Source organism: Corvus moneduloides, chromosome 15, assembly GCF_009650955.1.
Source record: "Corvus moneduloides isolate bCorMon1 chromosome 15, bCorMon1.pri, whole genome shotgun sequence".
NCBI lineage: Eukaryota > Metazoa > Chordata > Aves > Passeriformes > Corvidae > Corvus > Corvus moneduloides.
Window position 1 is genome coordinate 14,685,630 of NC_045490.1, and position 15,764 is coordinate 14,701,393.

General features: G+C 39.7%; 1 protein-coding gene across 5 annotated transcripts in view; it reads left to right on the top strand.

Annotated features, from left to right (window-relative positions):
• Positions 1–15,764, top strand: part of TENM2 (teneurin transmembrane protein 2) — a 742,100-nt gene that overhangs the window by 577,078 nt on the left and 149,258 nt on the right. For all 5 annotated transcript variants that reach the window (XM_032124698.1, XM_032124699.1, XM_032124697.1 and 2 more), the window contains one exon: positions 249–487. In XM_032124698.1, the coding sequence (XP_031980589.1) occupies positions 249–487 (239 nt within the window). The remainder of the gene's footprint in view (positions 1–248; positions 488–15,764) is intronic.

The window sequence follows — 15,764 nt, forward strand, 5'->3', positions numbered from 1 at the left end:
TCAAGTTGCATCTAATTACAGAAAAGATTAAGAAAGATATCCTGACACTGTATTTTAGTGCCAGTTGTTAAGATCTGGTAGCAAAAAGACTGAGAATTTTCATCTCCCTATTTCTTCCTACAAAATCCTTTTTCTTTTTGGTTGAATTTACCAGGCTGTGGCAGCTGGAATGGTATAGGAGTAGGAGATGTTCTTTCTTAACTACAGGACTTGCCATTTTCAACTATGTTCCATTTTATGTTTTTCAGGCATTTCTTGTTTAAGACATCTTCTGGAACTACTCCGCTGTTCAGTAGTTCTTCCCCTGGTTACCCGTTGACCTCAGGAACGGTTTATACTCCACCTCCCAGACTGTTACCTAGAAATACATTCTCCAGGAATGCATTCAAGCTGAAAAAACCCTCCAAGTACTGTAGCTGGAAGTGTGCTGCTTTATCTGCAATTGCTGCTGCAGTCCTGCTTGCCATCTTGCTAGCATATTTCATAGGTAAGGCTGTGTTTTCTCTGTCAAATCACATGGCTGTGTCAGAAAATGAAAGTTCAGCAGATGAAAGGATGCTCAATGTGTTTCACAAATGTGTGTTCTTAGTGAGCAAATAATATTATTATTCCTTATTCTGATTAATGAGGAAAAAAAAATGTTCAAGTCACATTCACTGTCATAAGAGCAGTGGAAGCAAGAAATTGATTCAAGATTCTTAATGTGCAGTGTTAACTTTAGGTGTCAGATATGCACATCTCATAGATGGTCCAAACAGAGTGATTGAATGACTTTTTGATGTAGTGCCATATGTTTAAAAAGTATTTAGAAAAAAATGTGATAGGTGGTGAATTCACATAAATAACAGAAGCTAGTGGCATTTGAATTCAAATATTACCATCACACGCTGCCTTTAGATAAAAAAAGAAACAAAATAATTTTGATTACTAGATCTCAGTCTGTATGGGTCTGTGTGCCTAAATCCTGGTGGTGTTAAATATGAATCATTAGATGGTTCCATTTTGCATGCAGTTATTTTCCATATTCCACTCATCCTTAGCATTTTGTAAGGAAAAATATAGAAACGCTGAATGTTGCATTTATTTCCCATGATTCATATATTAATAGCAGCCACACGGTGTCCTAATTCGTTCTGTGGTTTTTTTGAGATGTTTTTAACATGCTGCTGAGATTTTGTCTTTCTTAATTCAATTAATTTTGGATTTCCTCCCCCTTCCCTGGTACCTCTTTCAATCTCTGTTGTTGTAGAGGTTTATCTAAGTGTCTACACAAACTACCAGTGTATTTTGCACTTTTTTCAGTGCCTTTAACAATATGCTGATGACAGTGATGTGCTGCACAAACTCTTTAGCTTCTCTGACTAAATGGCAAAATTATGGTAGCTTGACAATATTTTCTGTTAATACTTTCCAGACCTATTCTTTGTAGGATTTATTTCATCTGTGAAGCTATTCTCACATATGGCACTCAAAAGATCTATAATGATGTGCTGAATTTTCTCTCTCTTTTTTTTTTTGATCCTATGTAACCTGACTCTTCAGGATAGACACCTGAAAATCCCATTTTTCATACTAATGAGCTTCCATATGTGATTAATATATACAGTAGTAGGAAAGAGCTGGCTGAATATTCCTGCTGTCTGTTTAGTCCAGACCTACATCCCAGCATACTGAATACTACAGATCTAACCATCTTTCTGTATTTCCCCTGTAGAAAGCCTCAGAAGAATAACAAGCTTAGTTTGGTATATAAATGAAAAGATTGGAAAGCACATGATTCATTGAACTTGACAGTTATCATACAGCAGCTCCCTGTTAGAGTGATTATGCACATGGGAAATGATATACTGCGAGTTGAACATTTTATTCATGTGCATAACTTTGAAGTGATGGATTATGAAATGTGTTTTTCCTTGGTATTTAGGTTACTGTAATCTTAAGCAAAGCTTTGCAATGTGGTTATTGCTTTTTACACTTTCATATGTAAGACAAGAGAAAATGTAAGGCAATGTATTGACTCTTAATAATTGATGAATGATCTATCATTTCAAGTAATGACATAACTGATCCATTTTGACAGAAGTTTTTGAGGTCGTCTTTCCTGTTGAGAGAACGATGAGCACAATAGAGTTGGTAGTGAACACAACAAAGCAGGGTTTAGGAGAGAGTGTTGGCTCAAGTTTTAAATAATGAGAAGTTACCTGACAAGCTTCATGCCATACACAGAAAAGAATAAGTATATGTCAAACCCAGAAAATAGCTGAAATTAATCCAATGAATAAATTTGATAGATCCACTGTGATCATAATTTAGAGTGATGGAAGAGAGAGAAAAGAAAAAACAAAATAGCAGTGGTGTAGCCTTGGATCCATGAGAACAACAGAAAGGTAAAAGCAAAGTGCTTAAGTTAGGCCATTTATTAAATTAATTCCTTCGCTCTCAGCAAAAAAATCATACAATTCATTGCACATGACAAAGAGCAGGTGTAAACCATGAGCTATAAACTAATCCTTGCTGTCCTCCAGCAGTATGAGTTAAGGTGCTAAATCATCTCCTGATTTGAAAAAAGGAAAGGCTTGGAAGGTGCTGCTATTGTATTTCTGCCTTACATGTCCACAATGAAAATTTCTTGCTCTCTAACAGAGCAGAGGTTCCATCTCTGGGGTTACATTAGCTAAAAGTAAGAGTTATGGAAAAAGTCATCAAAATTTGCAGCAAATGGTTCTGCTCCTTAGGCTTGTCAGTGTATCTGGACTGTGTGAATGTGATGTATCAATGCTGATCAAGACTCTTGCAGGGCCAAATGCAAAAGGCAGTGATGGCAAATATGAGATAAATTTTACTGAAAGAGGAATTTGAAGTTCTCATATTCTTCAGGATTTCTAAATGAATTTTCCTATCATAAAAGAGATGGGAGAATTGACATGGATGGATCATTGAAAACATAATGTCTACAGGTTTAAACATGGAACTTTGAGACTGCAAAAGATTATGGCTGGCATGAAAAAATTTCTAATGAGGGTGATTTAAATAGAGAAGCAAAAAAAGACCTCATAACTGATAGAAAAGATAAATTTTTAAAAACTTAATAGGCATTCCTATTGCCTTTCCTCCAACACACAACTAAAAATACAGTGAATGAAATGAAAAGGCAGTATGTTTAAAGCTTTAAAAATAAATTCATAGTGCATAAATAACCTTTGGAACTTCTTGCCACACTACATAATTGATGTTAAATAAAGATACTACTGAGATTTTAAGTTAAACATTTGTCAAAATAATGGCAATATGCCTTGTTAGAAGGTAACTTCGGGTTTTCTTTTCTTTTTAAAGATACATATAGATTGATGGTTTATATCATAATATGTCATCAAAGTCTAGCTATTTAGATAGACTCTTCCTTTATAGGCCAGTCACTACCACAGTTATCTGAAATTTCCTAAATCTTTCTCTGCAAACTACCCTGACTGATGTCTGGGAAAAATTTCTGCAGATCTGTGTTGCACTGGTTCAGTGTGATAGGACAGGTGTTTGTGCAGAATATGCTTGGTTCTGTGTGCAGACATTTTGCCATCTTAGATGTACTGGTCTATGTGTGAATTCCTTTACACTAACAGGGTTTCTGCAGAAACTTTAACACAGATCAAACTCACCAGATTGAAAATAAATCAAGCTACTTTTGGTCTTCTTGTTAAAGGAATAGACCATGGAAAAAAGTTCAAATGGTGTGTATGAAAGAGCACTTTAAGATGTTTCTATGGCTGATTGTTATACTATTTTTAATAGCAGAGAATAGGAAAGAAGTCACTTCAGTTAACTTTGCCATTACGTGGTGTACACAAGGCTGTCTGCACATTTAAGCCAGGTTTGTCACTTCTCCCTGTTTCCTCAATAGCCAGATGTGAACAAAATGCAGAGTATTAGTTTCTAGTATTGCACAACCTTTTGGTAAATTCCAGCACGCAGGATGGAAATAAAATTGTCCCACAGTCCTTTCTGAGACTTGTGCCATTTCACAAAGCCCAGGAGTTATTCCTATTATCCAGGGGTGACATGCGAAGAATGTAGAACCAGCCATTCAAATTAGGACATCCTGAAGATATTGGGCTGGTGGTAAAACCCAGTTACAAGAAAGTAATTTATAAAGTGTCAAAAGGAAAGCATATACCACACATATTGTCTTTGTCAGAGTGTTCACTTCAGAGGTTAACGGAGTGATGAAAGCATTTGTCATGTTAAATTAGTTTTTAGCTCTTTTGATTCATGCCAAACTTGGAGGAGAAAAATATAAAAAAGAAAAAAGAAGGAGCATAAAAAGAGTCACCTTGTATTTTTCACAAAGTAATTGCTGCCAAACATAAATACCACGTTTTTGTAAGCCCCTATGCTGCTCTGATTTCTGCCAATCTATCTTTGAGCATCAAAGAACATCTGACCATCAACATGTCAGTACATTAAAAATATGGTAATTTAAATATTTAGACTTTCCTGTGGGGGGAAAAAAACCTGCACTGTTACTTCCTGTGGAAATTAAAAACTGCGATGGGTTTAAAGATGTTTCACTTGCAAATAATATCTTGATACTCATACTGCAACTTTTAGATATTGATGCTCTTTTATCTACTATCATATGCAAGAAGATACAGGAAAAAAAAAAAGAAAAATAACACACTATGAGAGCAGCATGCTTGCACTGCCCCTTTAGTGCCTATGTTGCACATGAAAGTATTATTAGTCATTTATTCCTCAGTGTTATTTGACCTGAAATACACATGAGGTTTAAGATAAATTTCAGGTTTCTGCATAAACTTGAAATATATTCACTTCAGTGCCACAGAAAGGACTGAATTGCCAAAGCGTCTGGCAGTTAATTAAGCAAATGAAAATGTCTTTTTTTTTTTTTTTTTAATTTGAAATTAGAACCTGAAAAATACTACTCACAGAACATAAGATATAGGGAAATAAATGGTTAATTTATGTAGTTATTCCTCTTGTACCCCCAGAAGTATTCCTTTGTTTGTGTGGCAGACAAAAAAATCTATAGGATTTCTGACTTGGAAGTAGAAGTCTCATCTTTACTCTGCATCACATCTGTACATGGTACAGTTTGCATAAAATCTTATCCTTTAGGTGTTGATGTCAATTTATTTTCATCCCACAATTTTTTGCCAATGTAAGTGCTTGGATGAAGTTTGTTGTTCATTCATGTTTGTAAGTTCTTCCACTTCTAAGCCAAGTTGTCTTTTTGACTCTGATTCCACAGATGAGGATTCATCAAAATAGGTTTCTCAAGTGCCTGTCTTATGTACCTATTGATTTCTTTTTCCTCTCTCTGAGTTGTATTTGACAAACAGGAACTTACATTTAGTTTAATTTCTTCCATTGCATTTGTTTTTTGCTTGTGGAGTCAGAAAACCACAGCCTTTGTCTTGTCCAGACTTCACTGAAATCAAATATGCTAGACATTCTGGAAAGCAAGACTGAAAAAGGGAAAATCATGCAAAACTGGAACCTCTGAGAGGCAGAGGGCATCTGGCTGCCAATCACTGCCATCAGATTCACTTGAAATCAATGTAAACCAGGGGAACGCTGCATCTTGCAAGATTAGCTGATGACAGAAGGTTCTGTTCTTAAATTTGCATTGAAAATAGGTGTCAGTTAGGGGCAATAATTACATTTTAGAATATGCCTGTCATATTCTAAATGTCACACATTCAGTGATTCTTATTGACTGCTATCAGTCAATCTGAGGAAGAAAAGCATGGTAGTAGCTCAATAAGCCTGTCTGATGCTACCTCTGAGAAGTTTTGAGCCTTTTAGGAAGAAGCATCTGGCTTCATTCCATAAGAAAACTATGCACTAGTGTTGGCAATTTTGGTGCCCGTGTCCAGGAAATTTAGATGTGGCTTTCTAGCTAACAAGTGTCCCTATTCCACAGTCCAAAGGTGTGAGAGATTGATAAAGTGAACGAGACAGTTTTCCTAGAGACAAGATGCTCCAGCTGCATTATATGCTCAATGTCACAAAGAACTGGAGGACTTTGACATGAAATTACTTGGGTCTAGTTTTCCTGGGCTTTTCCTGAGTCAAAAGTAAAAACTTGATCTGCAGATTTGTTCCAAGAAAAGCCAATGTACAATTGTTTTGCCTAGCAGAGATCTCAGGGACAGTGGGAGTGGGAGGATTTCATTGTGGAGGGGCAGTCTTACAGCTTGGTCAGTCGTACATTTTCATACCATAAGCCTCAGCACTTGAAACTAGAGTGAGACTAATGTTCCCATAACTCTCAAAGTGCTATCATGTGCTTAGCTTAGCTCTTGCAATTAAAAACCTTTCTTGCTCAGCTCCAGGCTGAACATACTCTGAAGCCTTGGCAAGAGACAGGGGACAGAGAGGATCATAGAATGTCTTCTTTCGTGTGTTACTGGAGTTGTGTTTTCAGGGCACGTTTTGGGTTGTTAATGCAAATTGCACAGCACAGTCTCGGATGAGTCTGAGGAAACATTTTTCACACATGCTGGTAATGCTCCCCAGGAGCTGTTAAAATGTATTGCTTTGAACTTGAGTAAAGAAACACAACTGCCTGGCTGGTGCTCACTGTCCTGGCTGTGGCTGCCCTGCTCAGAACATCTGCTTGGCCAAGGTTAGTGCCACAGAAAGGAGCAGTGTGATGTGACAGGACAGAAATGGCTCACCCAGACATTAGAGAGAGATGCTGTTTAAAATCAGTAATTTATTAGTACAGTTATTATTTATATAGTAGAAACTTTGGGGCTTTTTAGTTATAGCTGCAAGAATGCCTTCCTCAGAGGTCCTTTCTCTTTTTTCTCTCAGTTGTGAAGTACAGGTTGTGCTTCACATGCCCTTGCCATCCTCCCCTGCACAAACTAGAAAATATGCTGAATTTCATGGTGGCTGTGTGACAGAGCCTATTCTCACTTTCATCACTGCAAATACCTAATATTACGAATTTTTTAGTAGTCTAGGATTTAATCCTAGAATCACAGGTATGAGGTCTTGTCAGGGCAAAGAGATAGCAGAGATAAGTAGATGCAAAATGAGACTTACAGGAAGTCGGGGGAAAAATGATGAAAAAGCATTGAGATATTTTTGTGAGACATGCTTTATAACCCAGCCCAACAAACTGAGATGAGGCCACTTTTCAGGGGAAGGGTAAGCATAAGGGATATTGAAGATTAAATTTTGCTAATATAATGCCAAGTCAGAGATACCTATCAAATAAACCTGTGGTCATTGTCTCTGAAAAGTCAATGTTCAATATCAGTGTAAAATGTCTCATTTCTTCCTAGGGAAACATTGCTCTCTTAGCAGTTATTTAGATTGAGATCACCAGTTGATTGTTTATAGATTCATTTATATTGATTATTTGTTGCTGTGTTTCTTTGTTGACTCACTGTGTTGTTTTGCACTTAGCATGCTTATAGATTTTATTTAAGTATAGTGGTACATATTTGTCTTTAGGAATAGAACTATTGCTCTATGGGTTCATAGAGGATTGAGAGATTTGACATGGATTTTGTAAGTGTGGCTAATGTAGCTCTTAAAGCAGCATTATGAATGCCATGGAAAAAACAAAACACATAAATACTTAAGTGTACTAAAGAGACAAGAGACTATTCAAGGAATATTCAAGGACCTTGAAGGAAGGCAAAACAAAAAATTGGAATTAAATTCAACTAGTGAAAATAATAAGATAGGGTAACAGAGTAGGGAACTTACGGAGCAAAAGAAGTTGAACAGGGGGAAGAGAAATGATCTATCACTAACAGAAAACTTTACTCTCCATATAATATAATGGGATGAATCCATCTCAGTGATTTAAAAGCTGTTTAAGAAACAGTTTTCAGGTTCATTTCAGTTTTTGCTTATTCAGGGTTTAATTTTATGTAGTCTTGCTGCATTACACTTTGACCTGCCTTCTCATGTCACTGCTGAGATCCCAGCCATCATATATATTCTGTATGTCCAGTAATAAAGTCATTGACTTGCCAAGGTCAGCGAGTTTGAACACCTAATACACCATATTCATGTGATGTTGTGCCTTGTTAGTAATTCCTTACATGATAGCCTTGTAGCTATAAACAGGAAAAATGACATCTTCCGTGACAACCTGTCTGACCCCTGGGACAAATTTTGCACTCCAGATTTGGGTTTGCAAGGTTAGAGGATGATTTGTGTTGGAAGGGACCTCTGGATGTCTCTTCTGCTCCAAATGGGTCATCTCTTACGTCCACTCTGCTCTTGAAGACCTCCAAGGACAGAGATTGCATGTGGCTTTATCTTCTTCATGACCTGTAGGTTCTGACAGGCTGCTTTGAAGCCCCCCAGCCATCTCTTCCCCTTCCCCCAACAGCAGGTGCTCCAGCCCCTAGCTGTCCTGCTGACAGCCCCTGCACTTACTCTGGTTTATTGATGTCCTTGTCATATTGGAAGGTTCCAAACTGGAAGCAGTTATCCTAGAAGTAGCCTAATGAGAGTGAATAGGGATAACCCTCTCCCCCAGTTCCCTGGCCATGCTCTGTTCCTGCAGCCCAAGATGCTGCTGCCAGACCATGGTGCTGGCTCATGTTTGTCTGGGGGGCAAAGACCCCAGGGCCTTTCACACAGAGCTGCTCCCCAGCCAGGCGGTTCCTCTTTGGTACCACTGCAAGACGTTTATCCCATTTCTAGTGATGTGAAAAATGTAGTCCTTCTCCTGAGTGTGAGTGAATGTCTGTTTTCCAGAACAGAATTAGACCATGATGGGTAGAGGCAGGCCAAAGATTATTTTATTTATTAGAGCAATGTTTTGTCATGGTTTAGCATAGTTTGGATTTTTAGTGAAAGAGAGCTCCATCAGCCACGGAAGTGATTCTTTTGCAAAGAGGTGCTTACAGCTTCCTCCAGACCCAACAGAACCAATCAACTGGCTAGTTTGAATATTGGCAACTTTTTTTAAGCCACTTAAGAAGCTTGACACGCCTCTGTGATCCACATTTAAGAACAAACAAAGCCGGGAAAGCTGTCTTGTTTCCAGCTTTTGGACAGGTGCCTGGGGGCCCGCGGCTGGGCCCTGCTCGGCGCGGTTTGGCTGAGATCTCAGCTGCTTCTGCTCGCTGGACACCCGGTGCAGCCCCCTCAGTGCAAGCCGGGCCGGCCGGGAGACAGCCACCCCGGAGCCCCCGCAGCCCTGCTCCGTGCGGGCCGGCCCCATGGCGTGGCCAGGCCAGCCCTCACCCAGTGCGGCCGAAATTCATCTGAGGCCGCTGCCCGGCAAAGATCATGTGCCCAATAACGGTAAGTGAATTCCAGCTGCGGGGCCTGGGTGCGATTAACCCTTTTACTGCTGTAAGTTTTCTCCAGAACAGATGAAGCCTGCAGACATCAATCCTCTCCCAAGTCAAAAGAAAAGGAAGGGTGAAGGCACGTGAAGAAAACACCATAAAGACACCAAAGTCAGTGAAGAAGGAAGAGCTGAAACCCTGAGAGAGGACAAAGAGGAGATGCCTCAAGCCTAGAAGCTGAAATTCTGTTGTAAAGCTATGGTGATGGACTATGATACATCAGAGTACCCGTTGTAATTCCATGAAGCATGGAGGGTGGAGCATTCAAACTGCAATTGTGAGCAAAAGTACCTGTGCTGAAACAAGCAAATGTTGAAGTAGCTGTGATTTGATGATAAGCTTGAACAGAGGGAGATGAAAGTGATGAAGACCCTTGCTCCCAGGGAAGAAGACCTCTGTTCCTAGAGCTGAAGATGCTCCCAGAGATAGGTGAAGAGAGCCTTTGCTTTTGAACAGCTCATCCTTAAAATGGTACCCCAGTAGCTCCAGATTGGACCCTCGAAAACAGTTGTGGGGAAAGCTGTAAGTCGAGGGAAGGGACTCTCACATGCAGGCAGAGAACCAACCCGGGTGGCTGTCTCATTGTGATACTGCACCATGAGAGAACTGTTTCTTGTGGAGATGTCTCCATAGCATGAGCAAGAGGGACTCCTCTTCTAAGTGAACTGAAAAAGATTATTATAGAGGTGGTCAACTGACTGAAAATCTCAAGGGTTGTCTTCTTACATTGTCAGTGGGAGAAGGGAGAAAGTTGGGGGGAGGAGAAGTGTTCTGAAGGTTTAGTCTGACTTTTTTTCCTTCCTTTTAGGTCCGTTAATAAACTCCTTTATATTCTTTTAAGTTTTGTGCCTGGTTTGCTTTCTCCTAATTCTTATCTCACAGAAGGAAAATAAGTAAGTAATGGATATTTCAAACCAAACCACTACACTTAATTGGTATTTCTGCCTGGTTTACGAACTGAACCTGCTACATGTGTGTAGGAAGCAGAGGCTCCTGTTTGGACTGCTGCATGTATACTTTACAGTCAGAAAACTCTCTCTTAATTTCTCATAATCATTTCTGACATCAGAAGCTTGAATTACAATGCCAAAATGAAGAATGTAGTTGGTTAGAAAAATCCTGTTTTGGCTTGTATGTTGAGCAGATTTGATAATGAGAGAATCACTATTGAACCCCACTGTGTGATTATGAAGCACTCTTAATGTCTTTATCTTGGCTATTACTAAATAATTACTAGAAAAGGCAAGCATTTGTATTAATGCAGTTCCTGAATGGAAAAGGAATTTCATTCTCTAATGTTGACCTAACAGAACCTTACCTAAAACTGTAAATATGCTCTAGGTTTAGTTTGTTTTCTTCTCTGGGATGTCCAGATTTATCCCTCTGTGTCATATTTAATTTTTAAAAGATACTGTACATAATTCATAACAGTGCCGCAGTTAATTGAATTTTAAGCTTTATTTTAATTTGCTGGTTGGTTGATCAGCTGATTTCCTCCAACATTTTTCTTACTAAATACTTTCTGAGAAAAGCCACAGAAGAGAGGATCTTTTCACATCCTGATGCCGTTGTGGCAGAGCAGGTTCCCCATGTGCTGGATGACAAGGTGTGTCTCCAGCACCTTACTCGCCTTGCAGGAATCAGCCTGGAGTAGACAAGACTCTTGGAAAGGTCAGACAGTCTATTCCCTATATTCTGCTTATCCCTGCGTGTTAACAGTTGTTTCATTTAAATTTGGGCGTAGTGCACTATTCTCGCAGTTCTCTTTCATATTTTCTGTATATTTGCATCTTCTTTCAATTCACTTATTTCTCCTGCAAGAGTCTTCCTGCATTCTGCGAGGTGCAGGTGGCTGCAAATCTCAAATATAGGGATCAGAGAGTGAGGAATGACCTGAGGATGCAGGAGCTGGGCAGAAGGCCCCATGTGTGCTGACTGCAGCAGAAAGCTGGGGATCCACTGCTGGTGCTCAGGATCCCAACTTCACATAAACTGACTTAAGTGCAATTGTATCCACAGCGAGTCCAAAGCCAGCCTGCTATAATCAAGAGATGTCATTTTTCAGTTAGGATCTTTTTGCTACAGTTTTGTCTCCTAAATATGGAAACTATGAAACCCCTCTGTAATTCCACGGGAGCTAGTTCAATCCAAGGCAGGTCATTTGTCAACAAACTCGGGTTTTGCTCCTCATAGTTGGAATTGGAGTTGTGAGGATAATGTTTTCTTTTGCAGAAGGAAGGAGATATTCCTTCTGTCAGACTGTACTGTCACTAGAGGATTTCTCTGTTCAGTTATTAAAGGCTTTAAAATTGAGGTAAACAGTGCTTGATATGCTGAGAAAATTAATGAATGCTAGAAAAATGTCAGGAGTACATAGCAAGGTAATACAAGAGTAGATATGAACTTGTGACATCTTTGCTGGTCTGTGAAAAATGCGAAAGAACCTTAAACTGAAAGAGAAATGAAACAATTTCACAGCAGGCACGCTAACAATTACCAGAGACAGGAAATGCAACACCATAGCCCCATGTACCTGGCAATGATGGGTTACTGTGCCTTTAGCATCCGAGCCTCTTCCAAGGAGACATGTGTGTCTTGGTAGGAATGTGGTGCAGAGCTGGGACCTGAAAATTGAGAATCCTGTTAAAACTGGCCACAGGGTAGCAGGGAGCAGCAAGAGAAAAGAGATGCAATTTAGGCTTGTATGATTTATTGAGCCAAAAATTTATTTCGCCTGTTGTTTCTTTCTTCATATATATCCCCTTTTTACATCTCGAGACTCCATTAATCACTGAAATGCAAAACTCCAACCACATGAGAAAAGAGAGACCATAATGGAGTCTGCTCATTAAGAAAAGCTGAGGGATCTGGTTAGTCCTACTCTTGCAGGGGAAGTTTTAACTTTTTTTAAAAGCAGTTTTATGTCATTTTAACTCTGTTATCATGTTACTGTCTTCATGGCCAGAATCTGAACGTTAAAAACATCAAAGTTCTTATACAAGGGTTTAGGGATTTGGGGCTCCGTTCATGAAGAGTATTAGAGTCTTTTCCAACCAGAAGAATTTTTCTGCACCTCTGGAGGCTTCCTGAAAATCCTAAAACAAATAATAGAAAAATAGTGATTTAAAACCTAATTTCTAATACAAACCAGCTCTGGCTGTCTAGATGAAGAATAAGCTTCAATAAATGGGAGACAGACGCAGCCTCTTCAGTATGAAGAGTAGCGAGGATGCAGAAATAGAAATAGGTTTTTCATTACTTGAGGGATTATGCTTGGGCCAGAAATGCCAAATATTCTGTGGACCGCAGCTGCACTTTCAGTCTGCTGTTGTATTAGCTGGTAATAGTAAAACAATGATGTGGTGGTAGAGACAGCTATTTGTTCTCAGAAGTACAGAAAAGCTGTTTTCCCTTTCTTTGCTCGGATTGCCGTCTTGTCCTCCATGGCATGTCTTAAACTTCTGTCCTATTGCAGTAAGTGGGCTACAAATTAAAATATACATTCTCCTTGAGCAGCACCTGAGGATGCTCCTCCAGCTGCTGATGTGCTCCCTTAGACAGTTTTTTCTTCTGTCCTTGTGACACTCCTTAGTCAATTCAGGGGCTCGTTATTTCCTTGAACAACTGGGTCAGGGCAATTGCCTGAGCAGCTGTGGGCAAGTGCCATCCATTGGACCTGGATGGCAAGGAAGGAAGGGGGTTACTGTCCCTGGCAGCAGGGAATTCAGAGACATTCAGGAAAACAGCGGGATGCATCCTACCCCTCAATTGTTTTTCTGTCACTTGATCAGCACTGCCTACCCTCATATTAACACAGAGACTGGAAATAGTTTGGTTTTCAGGATGTAGCTGGGAGGAGGGTTTCACTCAATCTCATCTGAGAATATTTGTAAAGGGGAATTACTTAAGTTAAAAGGCTGTGGGTTTCATCTCTTTAGATTTTAGATCTCTGACAGAATGAGTTTTATCTTTTGCTTTAGGCCAAATAAATAAAGGTTTAACAACATTTAACACCATTCTCTTCATCATTAGATTTTTTTTCCCTGTCAAAAATCTATGCATTTCCTTTCTATAAAAATCACCATGAAAGTGGTCTGCTTAACTCCATTTCCCCATGCTATGAAGCATTGTTTTAATATGTTGTTTGACTTTTTACAGTGAGCATTCATAAATCATTCATCTTTTCTCCCATACTTACCATTAGAAAGCTGTAAACAGCTAGAACAGAAAAAGGCTTTTTAACACAGTGCAATTTGCTTAACATTGCTTTGGCACTCCTGGAGTACCAAATATACAGCAGGCTCCTTAGCAGTGAGAGTTTTCTCTGCTTTGCCTGTGTGTTCATTTCAATGTACAGTTTTCCTGTCTTGCCCGTGATTTGAGAAGTCAATATTTAGTATGGAATTCACTATTTCAATGATTTTGGAATTCCTGGATACCGTTTCAAAGCTGTCAGCCTCCCAGCCTGCATTTCAACTCAAGTCTGAAGGAGGAGACCTTTTAGTAGCTACTTTTAGCAGAGTGGTGGAGTTTTGAGGCGAGTAGTTCCCAGTGCAGTGCAGCTGAAGGGCTCAGGTCACCAGCCAGTGCAGCCTGCTGCAACAATCCATGCAGTCCCAAGGCTCGTTCTGGAACTCTTTTTTCCAGGGCCACAGAGTCGCAGGAAAAGCATGAACTACAGGTTGTGGATAGTGCTGCAAATCCTGCCCTGCCAGCTCTGGCAGCTCTGCTGCTGGGACCTTGGATTTCCAGTTTGCACAGTGGGTGCCTTTGCCTGGGACCTGAGACCAGTGTGGGTCATTGATGATGGATCATTTCCCAGGGATGGGGCAGCACAAGGCCATGGGTTGCCTTCATAAGATCCATCTTATTTTTTTAGCTTTCAAGTATGGATCCTTATTTTGAGCACAGGTCTTTGCTTTTGTAAATAGAAAGGTCCAAAGCAAAGCTCAGGGCCCAAAGTTTAGGAATTCCAGTTCTCTTAACATATTTCCATTCTTTAGCTGTAAGCAATCCTTTACATACTTTCAGCAGATTTTGTTTTAAATGCTCTCCATTAAGAGCTTCTGCTGAGTGCTTCAACTTGCATACTCTGACAATCCCAGAGCAGTTTGCAGAAGAGGTAATGGCTGCATGTACTGCACACCTTGCTTTTTCTTGGGTATAGTGGTGACTCTGGAATCGTCAATATTTTTTATAGCTGTACAAAGCAGTTTCCTTAGTTCAGTGTTCAGGGGTTTGACACGTGAGTAAATTACTGAACACAGCAAGTCACCAGTAAGTGTCTGTGTGGATGCTTTTAGCCAAAATTTGCAATTTTTTTAAAATTCAGTTTTACTGTGTGGCCCCAAATCTTTCTGTTTCCAGAGACAAAATATTTTTGTAATTTCTTGCAAGGGAAAACAGGCCTTAAACACCAATGTTTAAGATTTGGGGGTTTGGAGATGGCAGAAATTCAGCTTTTCACTTTGCTTAGTAACGTTGCTCACAAAAATCTTCTGATGAAAGAGTTACTGATCAGAGGGCAGGAGAAAGGCTTTGGAAGCAAGTTGGTTCTTTTCAATGCTCACTGCTCAGCTGGTCTCAATCCCAGTGCTCAGGCACGTGGTACTGGTAGGTAAAGGTGAAGGTTTACAATTGTGTGGAAGGTAATGGTGAATCTTGGTTTCCTTTGACTCAAAATTTAAAACCAGTCATGTCCTTTCTTGGCTGAAGGAAAACACCAATCCTAGATGCTTTCTCCTCACTCGCAGGGCTGTAAGACTGTGGGGCTTCTTCCCACTGCCCTCTGCTGGGGTATCCTTTGTTAGATGTGATTTATGTCAACGAGCACTGTGCAATGTGTGTTCAGTCTTTAGTAAGTCACGCGATTTATCAGTGCCAGCTCTGGGCTGGGGGAGGCCTCTGAAACCCGTGCATGTCACCTCCATGAAAGTATCCCCTTTGTCAGCTGGAGAACTGGAAATCCTGCAATCATTAATCCCTGGTTTTCAGTAGTATAAATGCCCCCCATGCCATTTAGGAATAGAGACATTATTGCTTAGCATGAAATGCCATTTCAGCTTGAACTCTCTGACTCATCTGCTAAGATAATGTTATTCTATGGTAGTTTTACCTTTCAAAGCTTTTTCTAAATATAAGCAGTTTTTCCCTAAAGCCTTTTTGTGGAAGTCATAGGTCTGGATTGAAATGGCAAGAGCATAATAGAGTTTGGGCTGCAGATTATGAAAAGGCCAAATTTGTAGTAGACAGAATTATACTTTACGTGTCTCTAGGTTGCTTATTGTTTGTGTATTGATATGTACAAATTGAACTGATTTCTCTATAGATTTTACTGATTTCTTTCACCTACTTTTTGTTGTGTGCTTCTAGATGCTCTTAAGTCATATCTAGATAATACTTCGTGATGTATTAAAAGAA